The sequence below is a fragment of the Primulina eburnea genome, chromosome 15 (assembly GCF_022965805.1).
Source record: "Primulina eburnea isolate SZY01 chromosome 15, ASM2296580v1, whole genome shotgun sequence".
In the NCBI taxonomy this organism is placed as follows: Eukaryota; Viridiplantae; Streptophyta; class Magnoliopsida; order Lamiales; family Gesneriaceae; genus Primulina; species Primulina eburnea.
This window is the reverse complement of record NC_133115.1, coordinates 26,926,039-26,948,301: the sequence shown is the minus strand read 5'-3', so window position 1 is coordinate 26,948,301 and position 22,263 is coordinate 26,926,039. Positions and strand designations below refer to the sequence as shown.

Genomic DNA, 22,263 nt, shown 5'->3' with positions numbered 1-22,263 from the left:
ATAATATGGTGTGATGATGTTTTGAAGGAAAGAATAGGCATGCCTTTGCGTTTTTAACGCACGATTATTCGTTGACGACGGCGAAGAACGATGACGATGAGACCTTGGCTAAAAAATGCTTGCAAGCTTCGACTTCTTCCTACCAAAGTGTGTGTGTTGTGTGCCGTGAAATTGGAAGATTTTGGGGTGCAAACTTCTGATGTGAGGCGTGTGCTTTTGTGTAGGGTTTAGGGTGTGTTTGTATATTATATACTAATTAAAGTACTAACAAGGCTTTAGGCCTATTAAGCCAACAATTTAGGCCCATTAGTCTTAATTAAGATTTAATTAGAATATTAAAATAGTTATGGTAAAAATAAGTTTGTGAATTTATTAGCTGGGTTGTCAAAAAATTCATATTTTTGTTGAAAAACTAACATCGATAAAATTTACGTCACGGCGTATAAAATCACCTAAAAACTCCTTATTTTCAAAAATGTGAGAAATCAACACCCATATTTTAAATAATTAAAAACAATTATTTAATAAAAACATTTTACGTTTTTCAGCCATCGGTCTCCGTTCTTCGATAGCAACTTGAATACAGTTTTATGCATCATGACAATTAAATCATATTTAAAATATAGTCATGCTTGACACATAATCAATTAAGCAATTAAATCAATTAATGACTTATTTTCATATTTCCTAGATTTGCATGCAGTTAGATTACGTCGTCTAAATTTTGGACCTTACAATAACACGGTCATCTGCTTAGGAACCACCAAGAGAAAGTGTGAGATCTCATATTATAAAAATGAGAGAATCCCAACCAGACTTTCATGCTGGTGGAGAATCACACCCAGCAGTAACAAGGTCAAGGAGAAGTCAAATTCCCTCACACCAAACACCCTATGAGAAATTTGTTTTAGAACATATACATCCTTATGGGGTTATGCTTAACCTAGATGTATTAGACTTCAAAAACAGAAAAGATCTCATAGATGATTGAACATCCGCTATGAGAATCGCAACAAGCACACTTGATCTCAACTGAGAAAGATTCATTAAACTTTTAGAAACGAGTCTGATGGTATCAATTATGTTAGCAAAACTGATTGACATAGCCGATAGGATTAACTGGTTGTTGTATAACTGATCAGTCTTAACTGATCGTCCAGTTGACTACACAGTTCAGTTAGAGATGCGGAGTCGATATCCCGAATTATTCGGTAAGTCTTAATTTCGAGGACGAAATTTTATTTAAAGGGGGAGGATTTGTAACTTCCAAAAGTCAACCTACGTATATCATGTGCATGCAAACGATTTAATTTACTTATTTGCTTTGCATAATTAATTTTAAATATTTGCATGATGCATATTATATGATTAAAGCTATGATCGCATGATTAAATGATTCTATGACATGTTTCCATGATAATTGTAGATTTTATCTGAATATTCGATAATATGCTGAGGAAAGGAGATTGGAGACGACCAAGAAAAAAGGCTTCAATATGATTAAAAATGTTTAAATTTTTCTAAAAATGGTAGAGTTCAAAATATTTTACGAGACGAGCACGATTGTATCCGGAAGCCGATTTTGGGCAAACGAGGGAATTTTAAAATATTAAATGCATTATTTTTTAAAACTAATTTTTATAAACTTTTATTTTTCAATTAAATAGGTGTTAGCAGGCCTAATTTACCTAGGATGAGTAGGCCCAATTGCTCCTAAACTTGAAATACCAAAACTCAAGCCCATTATCATACAAATTAAAATATATAAAATAGAAAACCTAGGTCTTTTGGCACCCCTATCAGCCGAACACAACACACTAAAATTTGAAAATTATAAGGAAGAAAACAAGAAGTCTTCGTCACCCGTTCGTTCTTCCTCGCATCTCATGCCGATGATCGCATATTCGAGTGTTCTAAAACGCAAATGAACATTTATAAATCTTTTGACGCATCATTCAAACAATATTATGCATGTTTTGATTAAATTTGCATGAAAAATATATACGCTTGATTGGTTTAACGATAGAACGATTATTTCAAATGTTTTGACGATTTTACGCTAGTTTATTAAACATTATGATTTCCAAGGGGTAGCCAGCCAACTGGGATGTTTTATGGCTAGAACGAGGACGATTTCAGGTGTAAACGAGGGCTGGACATGAGCTTTAAAGGGCTGTGCACTAGGGAGGGTAGAATCCTAGGGCTTGTGAGACTTTCCTTTTGCACTAGAGTGGTTGTAGCCTCGGCTAGGTGGAAGCACAGGGTGCGGCTTGCCCAAGGCTTGACCAGTGCTCATGCTAGTCATGGCTTGTAGTTAGGAAAGACTCTTCGACATCAGCCGAGGAAGAGTCCCATAGGGCTAGGACTCTTCCCATGGGCGTGTAGGCATGGGTTCAGCGCAACCTTAGGCTGGCGAGCAGGGGTTGAAACATGGTCTAGTGAGGGTCAGGAGGGTTTGGGCTCAGTGGTGACTCGAGGGGAGGAGTCCGAGTCGAGTAAAAGAGTCCTAGGAGCAAAAAGTAGGGACGTCGCGGCTCTTCTTGTGCAGGAAGCTGCAGCTTGGGCTAGGGACTGGTTAAATGAGTTAGGGCTGATAAGTAGGGTCTTTAGGTGGTCTGGTCAGGGAATGGTTCGAGGTGGCTCGGGTGTGGTTCGAGAAAAACAAGAATGGTTCGAAGGAAACTAGCTTAGGTTCAAACTAGGGCTAGGGAAAAGAAAATGGTCGAACCATGGTCCACGGGGGTCGATTCATGGTTCATGAGGGTGGTTTAGGTATAAAAAGTCTATGTTTAAAGTTTAGAAAGAAAATATTAAAGTTTGAATTAATCCTGGAATGAAACGCTTTACTAATTGGCAAATATGAAATTAAATCGAAAGCCTCGAATTTAAGCTAAATGAAAATATTAAAAAATTAAATTTAAGCTTAAATAATTATTTGGTATGGTCTAGAGTCAATGAAAGTAAGAAAAAGTCAAAATCGAGAAATTTTACGTCTAGGGACAAAACGATCATTTTACACATAGGTAATACGAAACGGGTTGGCAGAGTCAAGAAGGGTCATAACGCGTGTTAAATGATATATTTTGATGCTTTTTTTTAATGAAAATATGGGATTTTATGATTTATGGTAAAATTGTGCAATTTTTATTGTTAAAAATGTTATATTTTACAAATATGGAAAGGACGCGATTTTTATGTATAAAAGGAAAAATATTTTGGAGAATGTGAATTGACTGTGACAAAGAGGCTAGAGGATATATGATATTTGGAAATAACGTGAAGGAGAATGCCTCAGAGGGAGCCTGTTTACGGGACAAAGTCCTAGAGGGAGCCCAACGATCGTATTTCCATTTTATATCAGTGATTTTATGCCCGTCTCCATGCGCAATAGCGAGTTAAGACTGATCAGTCGACCATAGGATACAACTAATCACTTTCAAGTATCAAACTTCACCCAAAATGAGATTGGAAACTTTACGATTTGACGATTTACGATTTATTTATGCTTACATGTTATTTTAAATAAAAGTTTGATTTTAATACATGCGCTTGTATATGTATTATTTATTACTCTTGTTTAGAACGTGTTGAGTCATTAGACTCAATAGGTTTGAATTATGCATGTGATGATGATATTGAGGGAGGCACTGACGTTTGAGTGGATCGAATCCGGCAGTACACTCTCGAGGGACATTTATTTTCCGCAATAGCTTGATAGTCAAAATTTTAAAAGATTTTTTTAATGATTTTATTAGAGACTTTTTATACTTTATTTTGATGTTAGTTGATTTTATTAAAGGTCGAAGTAGAATATTTGGTTAGTCGACGATTTAGGGATTTTTATGCACTTGAGATTTAAATATTAAATATTTTGATTTATGGAAATGTTAAGTTATTTTAAACTGTGGATTTCGAAATGATGTAAAAAATAATCATTTTAGTAAGATTTTAAACTTAAAAGTATAGCACGTTTCACACCAGGAGCATAAACCTAAAATTAAAAGTTGTGCTATGATAGAAAATAGAAATAAAAGCATTTGTATTGATAGAATTTTATAAAAGTAAAATAAGAATAGACATAAGATAAGAGAGAAAAGTGAGTTCAGAAAATGACTTCAAACTATTTTTTTTTATAGCTGATAACTCTTATTCATGGGATTGTAGAATACAAATTTGAAAATAAAAAGATATATATATATATCTATATATATATATATATTAATAAGAAAAAATATCTACATAATAATCAACAATCATATCATAACACAAATTAAATAATTTTTACAAAATTAAAATTCGAAACCTAAACGAACATATTTTAATTTCCAAATTATCTAATAAACTATTAATTTGTCATTTCATTACATCATTATTCAATATCAGTTTATGATATAAAATATCAAATTTATTATTTGAAGAAAAAAAGAAAAGAATACTTGCTGCCAATTTTTTTTTTTTTATCAAGTTCAAAATCGAACGGAAGACCATATTTTGTTATGTGAAATACTCGATCTTTGTCCCCCGATTCTGCAATAAAACGAAGATTATTGCCGCCGGAATTTGGATTTCAATTATGGGAATGAAGATGTTTGCAATTCAACTCTAGCTTCAATTGTGGTACTTATCTTTTGTTCAATTATGGGAATGAAGATGTTTGCAATTCAACTCTAGCTTCAATTGTGGTACTTATCTTTTGTTCAGCGAGCGGAAAATTTATTATGCGATGTACCTGTTCGACGAATTGCTTAAACAAGTGATTGTGCTTGGTGTGTAAGTACAATCCATAAACCGGATCCTTTTTATTGTACATTCAACTTCAGAGCGTTAGGAATTGTTTCTGGTTATTCTCTTGAAATGTTCCGTCAACTTTCAGTTTCACGTGCTCTGTGTACAACTCAGAGATTCTTGAGCATTTTATGTTCGCTGCCTATCGCATGTCATCTTAACCCACCACCTCGTACGGCTTCCTTCAGTTGTTTCAGCAAAAATGCTATTTCGGGACGGCCATTTTCTGCATTGGATCAAACTGTGTTCATCAGCCAATATTTTCTGCAAGCTATGTATTTAAGTAACGCTGTTAAGTATCCGAGTTTTTCGAGTTCATTGGTTTTGGTTCAGATTCTTCGGAAATTTTGTACACTGGAAGGAGTTGTTTTCAAAGAGATATCCAAGATTGGTAGTGTTGATTGTGCTGATGAGGTTTACAAAACAGTGTTGGATTACTCGAATCCAGAATATAAAATGGAGGAGGCTCTTGATAAACTAGAGGTAAAACTGACAACCCCTTTGGTAGTAGAGGTCTTGCACAGAATTCATTTCGAGGAGAAATTAGCATTAAGGTTCTTTAACTGGGCGGCGCATCAAGAACATTACAATCACGAGTCTGAAGCATATACTAAGATGATTGACATTCTGTCTAGTACTAAATACAAGGTCAAGCAGTTTCGTATCATCTGTGATCTTCTATATTACATGAAACAAAGCAAAAAGACATCTGTTCCCATTGAGGAGTTGTTTACCATTTTGAGGCGCTATGCTGAGAAGCATTTGACTCATCTTCGAAAGTTTGCTCAGAAGAAGAAGATTAGAGTGAAAACACAACCAGAGATTAATGCATTTAATCTACTGCTCGACTCTTTATGCAAATGTTCCCTTGTCGAGGATGCGGAGGTGATGTTTAAGAGAGTGAAGATCAAGATCCAGCCAAATGCCGACACTTACAATATTTTGTTTTTTGGGTGGTGCAGAGTTATGAACCCAACTAGAGGAATAAATGTGCTTCAAGAAATGATTAATAAGGGTCATTCACCTGAAAGTTTCACGTACAACACAGCCATCAACACATTCTGCAAAGCAGGGATGGTAACTGAAGCTGCCAAGCTTTTGGAGTTCATGAAATCCAAGGGCTCGTCTATATCTTCCCCCACAGCAAAATCTTATGTGATTATGATGATAGCACTTGCTGAAAATGATAGAATGGAGGAATGTTTTAAAATGTTAAATGATATGAAAAAGAGTGGATATCTTCCCGATGTGTCAACATACAAAGAACTCATTGAGGGCATGTGTTCAGCTGGAAAGATTGAGGCAGCTTATAAATTTTTGGAAGAGATGGGAAGAGCTGGCTACCCTTCTGATATTGTCACATACAATTGTTTTCTCAAAGTTCTCTGCGATAATAAGAACCGCGATGAAGCTTTTACACTTTTTACTAAAATGATTGAGGCAGGTTGTATCCCAAGTGTACAAACTTATAATATGCTGATTGCAATGTTTTTTAGAATTGGTGATCCTGATGGTGCCTTTGAGGCTTGGGATGATATGGATGAGAGGGGTTGTTCACGTGACAGTAATACTTATTGTGTGATGATTGAAGGCCTTTTTGGATGTAGTAATGCTAAAGATGCAAGTTTCCTTCTGAAACAAGTTATAAACATGGGGATGAAGCTGCCATATGTGAAATTTGATGCCTTCTTGACGCAGCTCTCTAAAGTTGGTGATCTTGGGTCAATTCATAGACTGTCAGAGCACATGAGAAAATTCTATAACCCTGCTATTGCACGTAGAGTCGCCTTGAATCAGAAGCGGAAAAGCATGAGCTTGAGAGGAAATTGAGTGGTGTCACAGTTAATCAAAATGGTTGTAAATGTTTGTTTCTATTCTTCTCTGACGTAATGTCAGTCGTTAATCCATCGGCTCTAAACAAGTTCCTCAATGAACAGATTTGCTTGACACAAATTCTTTGAAATTATGTGCCTGAGTTTTCGCTGATTTAATTTCTTGTATTCTCTAAAGCGACTGTGGCATTTAGATGCACACAAAAAGATTATTGATCTTTGAGAACAATGAAGAGCCCTTGAATCCTAAATTTCGTTGGCAGAGGTGGTGCTATTTGCAAGAGATAAAAGCAAATGATTCTGATCTGTGGTCAGGTTGCTTTCTCCTTGTTTCGGTTTCTTTGTTTCCTTCATAATCTTAGAAAAAAACTATTTTGTCTCATGGAGAGAGTTCTTGGGGTAAGGCAAACCAAGGAATTGATTGGATGAGGTGTTTTAATGTGTTTTTAAGAGTAGAAACTTTAATTTTTAGTAAAATTTGATTTTTTTTCATTTGGGATCATTGGCTTCCTTTGTTCTCCCTCCTTCGCTAGCTCTGGGCCTCTGGCTCTGGAAAACATAATTATTCGCTTCTGAGGTTGGGCAAAGGCTGATCATCTTCACAGTTCAAATCCTTCATAGAGTGCTATATAGCACTTAAAGAGGCTGTAGAAATGGTAGATTGACTCTAATGTCTGTTTGGGTGATTGAGTCATGTTTTTGTGTTTCCTGCTTCATGAAAACTAGTAAGTTGTTTGGTTGGCCCTTTCTTTCCTTCGATTTTCTGGAACAAAATTTTCATAAACGACCGTTTTAAGAGAATAAATTTTAGTTTTTTCACATTTGCAGATCGAATATTACACCAAAATTCAGATCAATTAAAACACTTGGTGAAATATACAGAGAAAATATAAATCATGGAATAAAATGTTTTGGAAATTCAAACTTTCACTGCTTATTCTAATTTCTCAATCCGTTCTGGCAAAACTGAAGATGAAGAGCAGGAAAAGCCTGTCAAGATCTTTTGTGAATCTTATTCTGAGAAGGCGGCTCTGTCAGGTTACCACAGGCAGAAATGCAGCCATGACACCCTGGACCTCTGGGAATCTGTAAGATCTGGGATTTTTCATATATCTGTTGTTTTTCGAAAGAATGGTTTGATGATTTTCATTATTTTCTCACTTTAGTGGTTCTTGGCATTGATGAGTACTTAAAGTTTATGATTGATTCTAAAAAACATTTAAAAATCATATAAAAAACTGGAGGTTGAACGATCACTCAAAGACTTGGTTCTTTCGTTATTTAATAAGGTTTTTAACAAAAATGACCTTCTGTTCCTTTTCTGGGTAGATGTCTAACAAAGAAGAATACTGTGATGAAACTTTGGAGTTGAAATCTGACTAGACAGAATAGCTCTAAACTTGATTAGACAGAATTTTGGGAGCATCTAATTTAAGCCCATGTTTTTCCTACCAGGCAAGGATTACTAGAAACAAATGGGATTTAAGATGACAATGCTCCGGTTCCGGCACACTAGAATCACAAGGTTAGATTATTGGCCTTTGCTAAAAATTATTTCTGATTTTAGGAATAGAGCTTTCTTTCAGTATGAATTTTTTGTTTGGCGCCATCCTGCACATTTTTCTAGTGCTGAATTTCTTGCTTTGCATAGGAAATATGCTCACAAATTGCATTATTTGTGCAACATTGTGCATAATTGACAACTCCGTTATGGATTTCTAGTTCAAATTTCGTTGCTTTATTGCAGCTGTGATGAATTCCTATCTTCCCATCTCCCAATACTGTAGAATGCGTAGTTTCTTGATACACTGATATTAAATTGGGAACAAAGAAACCAAATGATAACAACAAATGAGTTCGAGTATGGAGGGGTTATCTTTCTAATAGACTTGAAGGATCAATTGGAAGAGGTAAAAGACCAGTCTGTGCCTATTTCTTTGGCAAAATTAGAATTCAAAATGACTAAATCAAACCATATGTGTCCTTTTACCCCTCATTTATGTTTTGTTTATTGAAATCAAACTATATGTGTCCTTTTACCACTCATTTCTGTTCTGTTTATTGAAAAAAAATTGGTCAAATTAGAGGACAGAGGTTCCATGACCATAGATAATACCTATGAGGTTGAAATGGAGGAGTTATTTAATACATTGATGGTTATGTTGCAAAAGACCTACTTGATGTTATCAACTGTTTCGAAGATTTACATGCAAGCTACAAGAAAATGAGTATAAGAAATAACTCTCCAAGAAAAAAGTTGGATGTTTGTTACTTGGGCCTCAGCCATCAGTTTTTGACTCCATTACCAAATTGTAACACAAATGTTCTCAGTGGTTAGATTTACAATGCTAATGGATTTATGTAGGCTTCTGTGTTACACCCAGATATATGGTACGATAATTTTATTTTTTATTGGCCCATTGAAGTAAGCAAGTACAATAAGTTTGATGTCGTAATAGGGTGTGCGCCATAAAATTTGTTGACATATCTATGCACTTTCTATTCTTTATTGTGATCCAAAAATTGGAACTTTGGGACGAGACATCTCTGCCATGAATGTTATCACTTGATTCTTAGCAAAGTAATGAGTTGTGAGAAGAACCTCAATTCGTTGGTCTAGTTAAAGCTTATGTGATGTAGGAAGTAGATCTGTATTGTATGTAGTTGCCTTGTCAAAGCCAATAAAATCTGGGCTTTCATTGGAGGAATGATATCTTACCCTCATTCATGTGTTCACTGTAACAACTTGAGATTCCACCGTAGCCTGATCGCTTTCTCCTTCTGTTCATCAGGGGAGTGCCTTCCAATTCCATTTGCAAAAGCGAAAAAAGGAAGCATTTGCAAGTGTATTTTTATAGCAGTTCCTTGGCTCCACTGATATGGCAATTCTACAATTATTTCGGTTTCAATGTCCCCAGATTTTTCTTTCTCAAGTATTGCCTTGAGTGCGTTACATGTCAAGACTAGTTGTTTCATCCATTCAATTTATAAATTTGATCACAGTTTTCTGTTTGTTGCAACATATATTTGACCATTCAACGTCAACATTTGTTCTTTTTGTTTTTTTTTTTTGTAAAAAAGTATTCCTTTTGCCTAAAAATCGATGTTCTCTTGGAGTGCGGCTGTACATGCCTTTTTCAATGTACTGCACGTATTAACATATTTATTCTGAAAAACTACACTTTGGTTAAATAATTTTATTAATCAGATAAAAAAATTCACTACACTTCTGTTCATGTTTTTGTTATAAAAAAATAGATAATAATTATTAAAATATTTAGGTACAGATCAACTGCTCCTATGATCATTCCCATACTGCTCCTCTCTCCAATTATTTTTGAAACATTCACTACTCGTTTTCTTTAAAATGTATTATAATTTTTTTCTATTATTCCATTCGTCCGAACATACTAACATATATACATATATATTTTTAAAATACCTTTGCACTATTTGAAATAAACCAATCAACATATTATTTGAAAATCCAAAAAAGCTCCGTGCAAAACATAAATCGTAAACCGTTTAACCAAACCTAAAACTAGTATTTTTCAAAATAAAAAATTAACTCTTAAATCTCTCAAAATCACTCAAAAGTATAACGTCATAAAATCTTAAAAGTAATCTTAATGCGGAAAACTAGCAAAGGTTCTCAGGTTATGTGCATCATCAGTCCAGCTAGTTCAACCATCAAGTCCTCTATCATCAACAATATCATGCTCACTTGCATCGATCACACCTAATGAGTCTAATGACTCAGCAAACTTTAACCATGATAAAAAAAGTAATACATATATATTCACAAGCAACAATGAAATACTCTTTTAATAAAATAGCTTTTCATTAACATGCACAACTTTAAACTTTTTTTCTTTCATCACAAACATTTCCTTTCATCATGTACGTTTACATTTTCCATTTTTATTGAATTCAGATCGTTGATTGTGACTTTCATATCAGTCGTAAGTCGATGGATCCATCTATGTACCACCATAGTATCAAACGACGGGGACATCAGTGACACTGTCACCTGTCAAATGAGCATTGGTCTTACACGTCATCGTATCACTGTATTAGTCACGATCAAGTCACCGCATTCAACTTTTCATTATTTTCATCATATTTTCTTTTAACCAAACATACAACACGTCTTTTAGCATTATCGTTTTTCATCATAAAGTTCCATAAACTTTCAAAATAAATATTTTAACATTCATTACATCATTCAGGACACTATCAGGACGTCTAACATTTTTGTAGGTGCAAAATAACCGTTTTGCCCCTGAAACCCTAAGTTTCCCAATTTATTATTAGACCTTAAAACGACGATCTGAATCCATCCAAACCTAGAATAACACCTTATTTACACCCGTAAACATTTCATTGACGTAAACTTAAGCTACTCGACTAAATTCCCAATTCGTTTTAAACTTTAAACTTGTGTATCGGTTTTAACCCGAATCAACTCAAAACTTAACCAAACTTGAATCATAACTTGTTAACACCTACTCATACCCCAACCCAAATCAAGCCAATTAAAACCCATGAACAAGCCTAAACAGCTACTCTGCACTCATTTATTCGAAACCTAGATTGATCAACCGACATGTCCCTCGACTCCAGCCCTGAACCACCATGTCCAGACCCTAACCAACCCTCTTAGGACCATGACCGACCCCTAGAAACTCTGCTGGACCGAGCTACAAGAACCTAGAACCCACATCCCCCGAAACCCGATCTTACATGATGCGCACGACCACCCTTCAACCTACTGCCCTTCGTCATTGCACCAGCCTTCCCTCAAGCCATCTAGGACCATGACTAGACCCTATTGGGACCCCTGGACATGACCTTACAACAACACATGGTCTGCTCCTTCCTAGCCCTCAAAACCGAAACCCTAGCCCCATAAAAATCAAATTTTCGTTCAGCATGTTTCCCTATCTTGTCCAGCCCTTAAACATAATATATCTATGGACCCTTAAATATGTCGAAAAATGTCCCTTTCCATAGCCCTATCATGGCAGCCCCTTTGTGCATCATAATCATGAATTTAGAAACACAAAAACTCAAGTTTTGCCATAAAAACGAAAATATAAGATAGTGTATCATATTTTTCATGCCAACATGTATCAATACATATAATATGGCATGAACGATGGTTGAAATAAGATTAAAGCGTGTATTTGCGTATTTTACGCACGGAAAACGACTTGTGATGCGAAGAACGTCGACGTAGAGGGACGGGACTTTGCTGTGTTTCCTTTCAGATCCACGTGAAAACCTTAAAAGTGTGGTGTGTGATCGTGAAGCTGCAGGAGGAAAGAGTTTTAGGGTTCGAGGAGGTGGTGTGTGTGAGTTTGGCTTGAGATTTAGGGTTTAGGAGATCAAAATTTGATATAAATAATTGTGTTGTAAGATAACCCAATAACCTATATATAATAGGCTCATTAGGCCCATTAGATAGTAGTTAAATATTTCATTTATAAAAAATTTAGAAAATATTAGCCGAGTTTTCAAAAAGTCCTTATTTTCGTCGAAAATCGATTACCGGTTTAAAATACGACTCAGCGCGTAAAAACACCTCAAAATGCATCATTTTCGAAATTTTCATACTATATATGTCAAACATTAAATAATTAAAATTAATCATTTAATAACAATATTTTCTCTTTACGGTCCCCGGTCTCTGTTCATCGATCGACCTTTAAAACACAGTTTTATGCATTCTAATTGAAAAATATATTTAAAAATGTAAACATGTCTACCACATTAAATTAATGCAATTAAAATAATTTAATTAATCATTTTTCATTTTTCCTATATTTGCGTGCAGCTGGATTACGTTATCTCATTTTAGACCTTACAATTCCTCTCTTCCTTAAATGAAATTTTGTCACCGAAATTAAAACTAACTGAATAAGTTCGGGTAGAGACTCTTTGTGTCAGTTTTGGTTTCCCAAGTAGCTTCTTCCTCCGAATAATTTAGCCACTTAATTTTGACCATTTGAATAACCTTATTATGGAGCCTTCTTTCTTGCATATCCAGAATTTGTATAGGCCTTTCCTCGTATGACATATTTGGAGTCAACTGCAAAGGTTCGTGATTCAATACATGTGAAGGATTCGACATGCACTTTCATATCATCAAGATATGGAACACATTATGCACTCCAGCTAGCGTCGGTGGCAACGCCACTCTATAAACTAATGTTTCAATCTTCTCCAGAATCTCAAACATTCCTATGAACCTCGGACTGAGTTTGTCTTTCTTGCCAAATCTCATAACACCCTTCATAGGTGCTACTTTCACAAATACGTGGTCACCCTCTACAAACTCTACCTCCCTTCGTCGCTTATCAACGTAACTCTTTTTTCGGCTTTGAACAGTCTTTATCCTATCTCGGATTTTGACTACTAGCTCTGCTGTCTACTTGATCAAGTCTGGACCAAATTTTCCTCTTTCGCTAACCTCGTCCAAATGTATCGGTGATCTACACTTCCTCTCATAAAGTGCTTCATAAGGAGCCATACCTATAGACGACTGGTGGCTATTATTATAGGTGAAGTCCACTAGAGATAACTTCGTTTCCCAACTTCCTTGGAAAATCGATCACACAAGCTCGGTGTAAGTCTTCCAAAATTTGAATCACCCTTTCGAACTAACCATCGGTCAGAGGATGAAACGTTGTACTGAACAGCAACTTTGTTCTCATCGCTGAATGCAGATTCTTCCAGAAAGATGATGCGAACTTCGGATCTCTGTCAGAAACAATAGATCCTGGAATTCCGTGCAGTTGGACTATCTCTCGAATGTATAGCTCTGCATACTGTGTCATGGTGAATGTTTTCTTAATAGGTAGAAAATGCGATGATTTCATAAGACGATCAATTATCACCCAAATGGCATTGAAACCTATAATAGTCCTTGGCAATGCCACTATAAAGTCCATCGTAATATTTTTCCATTTCCACTCGGGAATAGGAAGTGGCTTAAGCTTCTCTGCTGGCCTCTGATGCTCTGCCTGAACTTGCTGACAGATCAAACACTTGGACACAAAACGCAAGATGTCTCGCTTCATTTCCGGTCACTAATACAATGACTGCAGATCCTTATACATCTTCGTACTTCCAGGATGGATGAGTATGGATTATTATGAGCTTATTTCATAATGACATCTATCAGTGAATCGCCACTAGGAACCCATAGTCGATCTCGATATCGAACTAAGTCATCATCCTCAAAATACAGCTTCCGACCCTTAGCTTCATCTCTCAGTCTCCATTTTTGAAACTGCTAATCAGAAGACTGACCTTCGCGAATTCTATCCCTCAGAGTCAACAAAACTTTCATAGTAGAAAGATTAGGAGCATCGCTCCTAGCATATACTTCAAGCTCGAATTGCCGAATCTCTGCTTGCAATGGTCTTTGAACTGTCAATTGCGCGATGACTGTTGTCTTTCTACTCAAAGCATTCGCGACTACATTAGCTTTGTCCGGGTAGTAGCTAATATCACATTCGTAGTCCTTTACCAATTCTAACCATATCTGTTGCCTCATGTTCAACTTTTTTTGGGTGAAGAAGTACTTCAAACTTTTATAATCAATAAAAATCTTGCATTTCTCCCCATATAAGTAATGTTTATCAAATCTTGAGAGCAAATACTACTGCTGTAAGCTCGAGGTCATGAGTCGGGTAATTCTTCTTATGAACCTTCAACTGTCTAGACGCATAAGCTATCTCAAAACTCCCTTGGCATTCTGATCCCCAAATAAACTTTGCATTCTTCTTTGCAAGGCGGTCAAGGGTACCACAATAGAAGAAAATCCTTGAATAAACTTCTGATAGTAGCCAGCTAGACCCAAGAAGCTACGGATCTCGGTTACGCTCTTTTGTACTGGCCCCTCTCTAACTGCCTCGACTTTTCTTGGATCGACTTCAACTTCATCTCTAGAAATAATGTGGCCTAAGAACGCCACTCTCTCGAGCCAAAAATCGCACTTGCTGAGCTTAGCGAATAACTTTTTATCTTGCAACATTTGTAGTGTTATTCTCAAGTGCTGACTGTGCTCTTCTTTGCTCCTCGAGTAGATCAGAGTATCATCTATGAAGACTATGATAAATTGATCTAGATACTGTTGAAATACGCAATTCATGAGATCCATGAAGATCACTGGCGCATTGGTCAACCCGAATGGCTTCACCATAAACTTGTAGTGCCCATATCGAGTCCTAAAAGTCGTTTTATGAATATCCGACTCTTTCACCTTTAGCTGGTGATATCTTGAACGAAGATCTATCTTTGAGAAAATCGATGCTCCTTGCAATTGATCAAATAAATCCTCGATTCTAGGCAAGGGATACTTTTTCTTGATGGTGACTCTGTTCAACTCTCTATAACCAATGCAGGTCGTATACTACTATCTTTTTTCTTCACAAATAATACCAGTGCGTCCCATGGAAAACGACTCGGGTGAATAAAACCCTTGTCCAGCAACTCTTGAATTTGGTATTTTAGCTCTTTCATTTTGGTGAGTGCCTGACGATAAGGTGCCTTAGAAATAGACAATGTGTCCGCCATCAACTCAATAGAAAATTCCACCTCTCGGTTCTGTGGAATGCCAGAAATGTCCTCAGGAAAGACACTAAGAAAGTCTCTGAAAATCTCAACATCCTCTAGCTTCTGACTGACAGGAATATGTGCTGAAATAACACATGCTAGACAAGCTTGGCAGCATCATCTCATAAGTTTCCTCACACAAATGCAGGAGATAATGTGCGGCATTGACAAAAAATTTCTCGCTGGGTGGTCGGATAGATACTGACCTATGTCGAAAATCTATAGAAGCTCCATTCATAGATAGCCAATCAATGCCAAGAATGATGTCGAATTCAGGAATCAGGAGTACGATAAAATCTGCCCGAACCACATCTTTTTGCAAACGAAGCTCTAGATTCGTCACAATGCTTGAAGTGACCATTTGATCACCAGAAGGATTAAAACTTTAAATCTCATTTCAAAATCCTCGGGTATAATCTTTAGTCGCTTGACGAATGTCTCAGATATAATGAGTGTGTAGCTCCGGAATTCAGCAACGAATAGCTAGCTACACTTAAAATGAATATCCTTCCTATGACAATTATACCATCAAATCCAATCGTATTGAAACTTAAAAATTTTCTATCATTAATTACCCCAAAGTTCTCGAAATTACACAATTTACCCAAATAATTTTCGAAAATAGAATTTTGAACCCTTAAAATCTTGCAATGTTCATTTTTGTCCTAAAAGTTTCGAAAATTGCATTCTAGCCTAATTAATTTCCGAATTCATCAATTACAGCCCTAAACTTTCGAAAATTATTGTTTTGATCCCTACATTCAAAAAATTGCGAAAATAGCCCCTATTTATCATTGCAAATAGCCCCTCAACTTCTTAAATTTTCAATTTAGTCACTGAGTTTTCGAAAGTTCTAGAATTCACCGTAGAGCTTTCGGTTCTCTTAATTTCAGTCCCTGGACTACTCCAAAATTTCGGTTTAGCCCTTGAGTTCTCGGCCTAATGCAATTTAGCCCTTAAATTCTCGATTTTTTAACTTTGGTCCCTAAGTTTTCGATTTTGCCATAAATATCCAAAAATTCTCAATTTTTCCATTTCCAAGCCTTAAAATCCTTATTTTGGTTCCATCCATTTCTTTGCATTATTAAGACTTATATTTTATGCTCAATTTTTATGATTCTCCAAGTCATCCCTTAAATCCAACTAAGATAGAGCATGCAACCTCTTTTTCTCTAAGTTCTACATTATCCCAATAAATTTACATAACCAATTTAACATTTCATGCAACAAAAGCAATATAAAAATGTTAAACAACTAGGTTACCAGTTATCAAAGTCGTGTATTGCTCTTCCTCGGCTTCCTCAGCATGCATCACATAAGCTCTGCCAATGGTTGGTCTCTTCTTCTTTGGGCAATCAGCAGCTCTATGTCCTCTTCCTTGCATATGAAGCACTTGTATGTTCCACACATCACTTGCCAAAGTGTAAGCGATTGCATTCTTTGCACAATGGCCTTTCTTCAGGTTGGTGCTCCAGGTTGTGGTGGCTTCGGTTGCCCCGGTTTTTTCCATTTTCCTTGGGGATTTTGCTGCCCTGGAGCTTTAGGAAGTCACGTGAACTGTCTCTTATTCGGATAAGAATTCTGCTGGTGTTGCTGCCTCTTGCGCTACATCTCAAAATCAATATCTTTTAGGGCTTGCTCAGCTTGGAATGCAAAAGCAGTGGCAGCTGCATAATTCATCGGTCACATCACCATCACATCACGACGTATAGTAGGTCAAAGTCCATCCAAGAAATGTCTTAGTTTCTCAGCAGCATCCCTAGTAATAAGGGGCGCAAAGTGACAACCCCTATCAAATCTCCTAACAAACTCAGCCACAGTCGTGTCTCCCTAACGGAGAGCCATAAACTCCATCTTCAAGCGTCCACAGACGTCAGCAGTAAAATACTTCTCGTAGAAGATGTTCTTGAATTGCACTCAAGTGAGGGTGGCTAGATTAACTCTACGTTCAGCTCCTTCCCACAAAGGAGAAGCATCATCTCGCAGCATGTAAGTATGACATCTAACTCGCTCAGCATATCCCATATTCAGATAACGGAAATGCACCTCGAGAGATCGAATCTAACCCTCAGCAGCAAATAGGTCGGTGGTGCCAGAAAATTCCTTGGGACTCAGCCTTCGGAACTGATCATACATATCTTGTTGTGGCCTCGGAGCCTGCTGCTCAAAGAAACGTGTCATGCCCTCTAGTACACGAGGAGTAGCTTCCCATCAGGAGGTGAGGGTGCATTCCCTTGACGATCCTCGTTAGTCTCAACTTGCCTATCTGTAGCGTACCGTACTTTTACCGTTCAAAATTTGCGAAAAAATTGAAAAGTTTCTTAAACATAACATAACCTTCAAAGTGTTTGCCATAAAATATCTCAACCAAGTCCCCCATAAGACATGGTTGCTCAAAATAACTTCAATAAAATTTGCTCACAAAAGGTTTGCTCAAAGTGTTTCCCTCAAAACATGAAATCAGAGTAAATTACCATTTGCATAAAAACATAAACATTGCGGTCCTCGGGTTAGCCTCCCGCTCAGTCCAAGCCTGCCCTTTGGTCGCCACCTTCTGTCTCCTCATCAACTTACTCACCTGCATCGATCAAGTCTAGTGAGTCTAAAGACTCAACACGTATAAACTGGAAAATATCGAGTACTACATAATAAAACTGCATGCAACTTTAAAAATAGGACATACATACTTAAATTTGAATTTAACATGCTTGAAACTTGAACATCGTGAGCTTAACTTAGACGTGCCATCAACATGAGTTTTTCTTAAACATTCTCGTAACATAAACTTGAGCGTATAAAGCATAATTTTGCGTAGAGGCATGTTTCAAAGTAAGTGACCCATAACATAATAAGGCCTGATCAGACACACCACAGTACTGGGCTGACAGGGACGTATCCACTGCCGCATATATAAGATCCCCGTTCATAAGTTTAACGGGTGGATTGGTCCATGTTCATAAGTTTAACGCTTTCCAATCCCGATCTGAACCCGTTCATAAGTTTAACGGGGCGGAGAGGTCCTCAGCCACGTTCACCGACTTCCAAACCCATTCATACATTTGGTCACAAAGCAATTAGAATACCTCAAAACTTTAATATGTTTTCTTTTGCACGTCATCATACTTACTTGGCGTTGAGGTAATCGTTGGATCTCGTTTGGGGCCGTTGCTGCAACATGCTAACATGAGCTCAAAAGTTTAACTTGCGTGACTTAGACGTAATCATCATGCCTATACCTAAGCTCAATCGCTTACTTAGGACATGCTAAAATTCCCATGACTCGACCATGTAAATCAGTGCACTAAACCAAGACATCAAACCTCAAAGAATACATCAATATTTTTCCCCAAAATAAGCAGTACACGGACCCCGTGCCTGGGTCCGTGTACGGGTCCGGGTAGGTTCGGTAAAATGTGTGCGAAAGAAAAAGGGAAGGCACGGACCCCGTGCTTGGGTTCGTGTACAGGTCCGTATACATACTGTAAAATGTGTCGTGAAGAAAAAGAATGGCTCGGACCCCGGGTCCGGGTCCGTGTCAAGGTCCGTGTACTCTCGGTTTCTTGGCACTAAGGAGGAAACAAAGGCACGGACCCCGTGTCAGGGTCCGTGTAGGGGTCCGGCTAGCCACTGTATGACAAAACCGCGTGAAAAACTTAACATGACATTTCTTTCTTCCAACCAACCCAAATGGACTAAGAATCGATACCCCGAGACACCTCCTAGGACACTATAGCACTGAATCAAACCTTTAAAAATACTCCAATACGACTACGCATCCCAAACGATGCAACAAACCGTGAACACGACAATTGACGAACAAACTCATCATAGAACTTTTAATGCATAGAAGTGCCTACCAACACGAAACGACAACCCAAAAATCATTACAACGCCAAACTAAACATACTTAGACGCAGCAACGATCACCCGTCGATCCCCAACGAAGCCTGCAACAAATAAACTTCAAGAACGCATCAATATCATAATTTACTGAAAACGCAGTTTGAGCAGTCCCACGAAAAACACCATAACTCACTCAATTTTTATCCAAATCACTCGAATTGTATATCAAATCGAAGGTATCAAAAAGTACTCCATTTTTCGTGTTGAAAGTTTTCTCAAAATCCCGACCGAAAATTCGCAGTTTTAACAAGAACAGTAAAAACGGGATTTAGATCTAAAAAATTTCCTTCAAAGTCGATCCAATCAATTAACCGCTCAAACTACGAACATCATACATGAATTTTTACGCATAAAAACAACGCAATGCATAATATGACATGATCGACGCAGCAAAGGAGAGATTATACATGCCTTTTGAATCTTAAACGTTACCGAACCGACGATACCGAAGCGGAGATGGAAGCGAGGTTGATCCGGGACAAACGTGGCGCTAAAATCCTTGAAGAATTCACAAGAAAATTGCTGGAATAATATTAGAGGAGGGGCGGCTGCACTAGAGTAGGAAGAACCCTAGGTTTTTGCTTCTAAAAAAATAAAAGCTAGAATGAATTGTTTGTGTGTGTGTGTGTTGGCCGATAATTAGTGTGTGAAAAAGGTGTGTGTGCGTGAGTTTAGTACTTAGGGAAATAGATTTTTGCTTAATCAATCAATTTAGGATTAAAGAGTGGTTTAATTAAATTATTAGGTATAAAAATAATACTAATACCCTTACTTTAACTCCAAATAATTTTCAATAAAATAATCATTTTAGAAACTTTAAATTCCTCACTACTTAAACTTAAATTAAACTCCTCAATTAAAGTAATACACCCAAAATGCTAATTTTAAAAGTTTTAAACTCTTAAAATTACTAACTAAATGATTTAGGCTTAAAATGCTGAAACTTAATAAATTAATTTAAAACGCCCCAAACTCAACTTAAAAATAAAATACCACATTTTAAATTGCCAAAATCGTCGCCGGTCTTTTCCTCAATCCCGCCTCGAATGATCGCCTGAAACATGAAACTCGAAAGACATTTTAACGTGCATCACAATAAACATGACTAATTTAAAATAATACAATTAAATAAATTATGCATGGCTAAGAAAATTTGTTGTACTGAATAGCTACTTCGTTCCCATGGCTACATGTAAACTCTTCCAAAAGGATGATGTGAACCTCGGGTTACTGTCGGACATAATAAAGACTGGGATCCCGTGAAACCGGACTATCTCCCTGATATAGAGCTCTGCATACTGAGTTATGGAGAAAGTCGTCTTCACCGCTAAGAAATGTGCTGACTTAGTAAGTCGGTCTATTATAACCCAAATGGAATTGGACCCTCTAACTGACCTCGGCAAACTAACAACAAAGTTCATGGCGATATTCTCTCATTTCCAATTGGGAATAGGGAGTGGCTTAAGCATATCTGCTGGCCTCTGATGCTCTGATTTCACTTGCTGACAAGTGAGGCATTTAGACACAAATCGGCGGACGTCTCGCTTCATACCTAGCCACCAATATAAAATTTACAGATCCTTGTACATCTTAGTACCTTCTTGGTGGATAGAATACGGAGATGCATGTGCCTCTGTCAGAATATCCTCTCTGATCAAATCGTCACTTGGAACCCACATCGTTCCTCTGTATCTCACGATGTCATCAGACACTGTGCAGAGTACACTGCTCTTGACTTCATCCTTCAGTTTCCATTTCTATAATTGCTCATTCGAAGGCTGACCTCTACGGATTCGTTCTAGCAAAGAAGACTGGACTGCCAGATTAGACATCCTAGGAGCTCTGCCCTTAGGATAAATCTCTAACCCAAATCTTGAACATCTGACTGAAGAGATCTCTGCACTGACAACTGTGCTACGACTGCAACTTTTCTGCTCAAAGCATCTGCCACAACATTAGCTTTCCTTGGATGGTAGCTAATCTCGCAATCGTAGTCTTTCACTAATTCTAACCACCGTCTTTGTCTTATATTCAGCTCTTTCTGCGTGAAGAAGTACTTGAGACTCTTGTGATCAGTAAATATCTGGCATTTCTCGTCATACAAATAATGTCTCCATATCTTCAACGCAAAGACAACTACAACTAACTCAAGATCATGAGTCGGGTAGTTCTTCTCGTGTACCTTCAACTGTCTGAAGGCATAAGCTATAACCCGACTGTGCTGCATCAAAACTACGCCTAAATCGAGCTTAGAAGTGTTGGTGTATAACACAAAATCGCCTTGCCCTGCTGGCATGGCTAACACTGGCGCTGAGCTAAGAGCTTGCTTCAAAGTATCAAAGATCTTCTGACACTCTCCACTCCATATGAATTTAGCATTCTTCTTAGTCAATGAAGCGAGTGGCACTAATATGGAAGAAAATCCCTGAATAAATTTCCTGTAGTAGCCTACTAAGCCTAGGAACTGCGGATCTCTGACGCATTCTTCGGCACAACCCATTCCTTAACTGCTGCCACCTTAGTTGGATCCACCTCGATACCACTGCTAGATATTATATGACCCAAAAACGCTACCTTCTCCAACCAGAATTCGCACTTACTAAATTTTGTAAACAACTTGCGACTATGCAAGACCTGCAAAACTGTACCCAAATGCTGACTGTGGTCGTCATGGCTCTTCGAGTAGATAAGAATGTCATCAATAACACTAGGACAAACTGATCTAGGTAGTTTGAAATATCAGATTCATTAAGTCTATAAAAATTGATGGAGCATTTGTCAGTCCAAACGGCATCACCAAGAACTCGTAATGCCCATATCTGGTCCTGAAGGTAGTCTTATGAACATCTGCATCTTTTACCTTCAGCTGATGATACCCTGATCGAATATCTATTTTAGAGAACACTGTAGCTCCCTTCAACTAATCAAACAGGTCCTCGATCCTTGGAAGTGGGTATTTATTCTTGATCGTTACCTTGTTCAGTTCTCGGTAATCAATACGTAGTCTCATGCTCTCATCTTTTTTCTTTACAAAGAGCACTGGTGCGCCCCATGGTGAGAAACTAGGGCGAATAAATTTTTATCTAAGAGCTCCTGAATCTGCTGATTGAGTTCTAGCATC

General features: G+C 37.3%; 1 protein-coding gene across 13 annotated transcripts; it reads left to right on the top strand.

Moving 5' to 3' along the window:
* Window positions 1–4,404: 4,404 nt before the first annotated feature.
* LOC140813902 (pentatricopeptide repeat-containing protein At1g73400, mitochondrial) lies at window positions 4,405–9,678 on the top strand. 13 transcript variants are annotated; one of them, XM_073172710.1, is made up of 4 exons: window positions 4,405–6,927; window positions 7,590–7,705; window positions 8,073–8,142; window positions 8,365–9,678. In XM_073172710.1, exon 1 carries the CDS (start codon window positions 4,855–4,857, stop codon window positions 6,613–6,615), a length of 1,761 nt encoding a protein of 586 aa, XP_073028811.1. In that variant the 5' UTR covers window positions 4,405–4,854; the 3' UTR covers window positions 6,616–6,927; window positions 7,590–7,705; window positions 8,073–8,142; window positions 8,365–9,678. The 13 variants fall into 13 exon arrangements, with proteins under 13 accessions (XP_073028811.1, XP_073028810.1, XP_073028807.1 ...); XM_073172709.1 differs by having other exon boundaries at window positions 4,405–6,932; XM_073172706.1 differs by having other exon boundaries at window positions 4,405–7,342.
* Window positions 9,679–22,263: the final 12,585 nt, after the last annotated feature.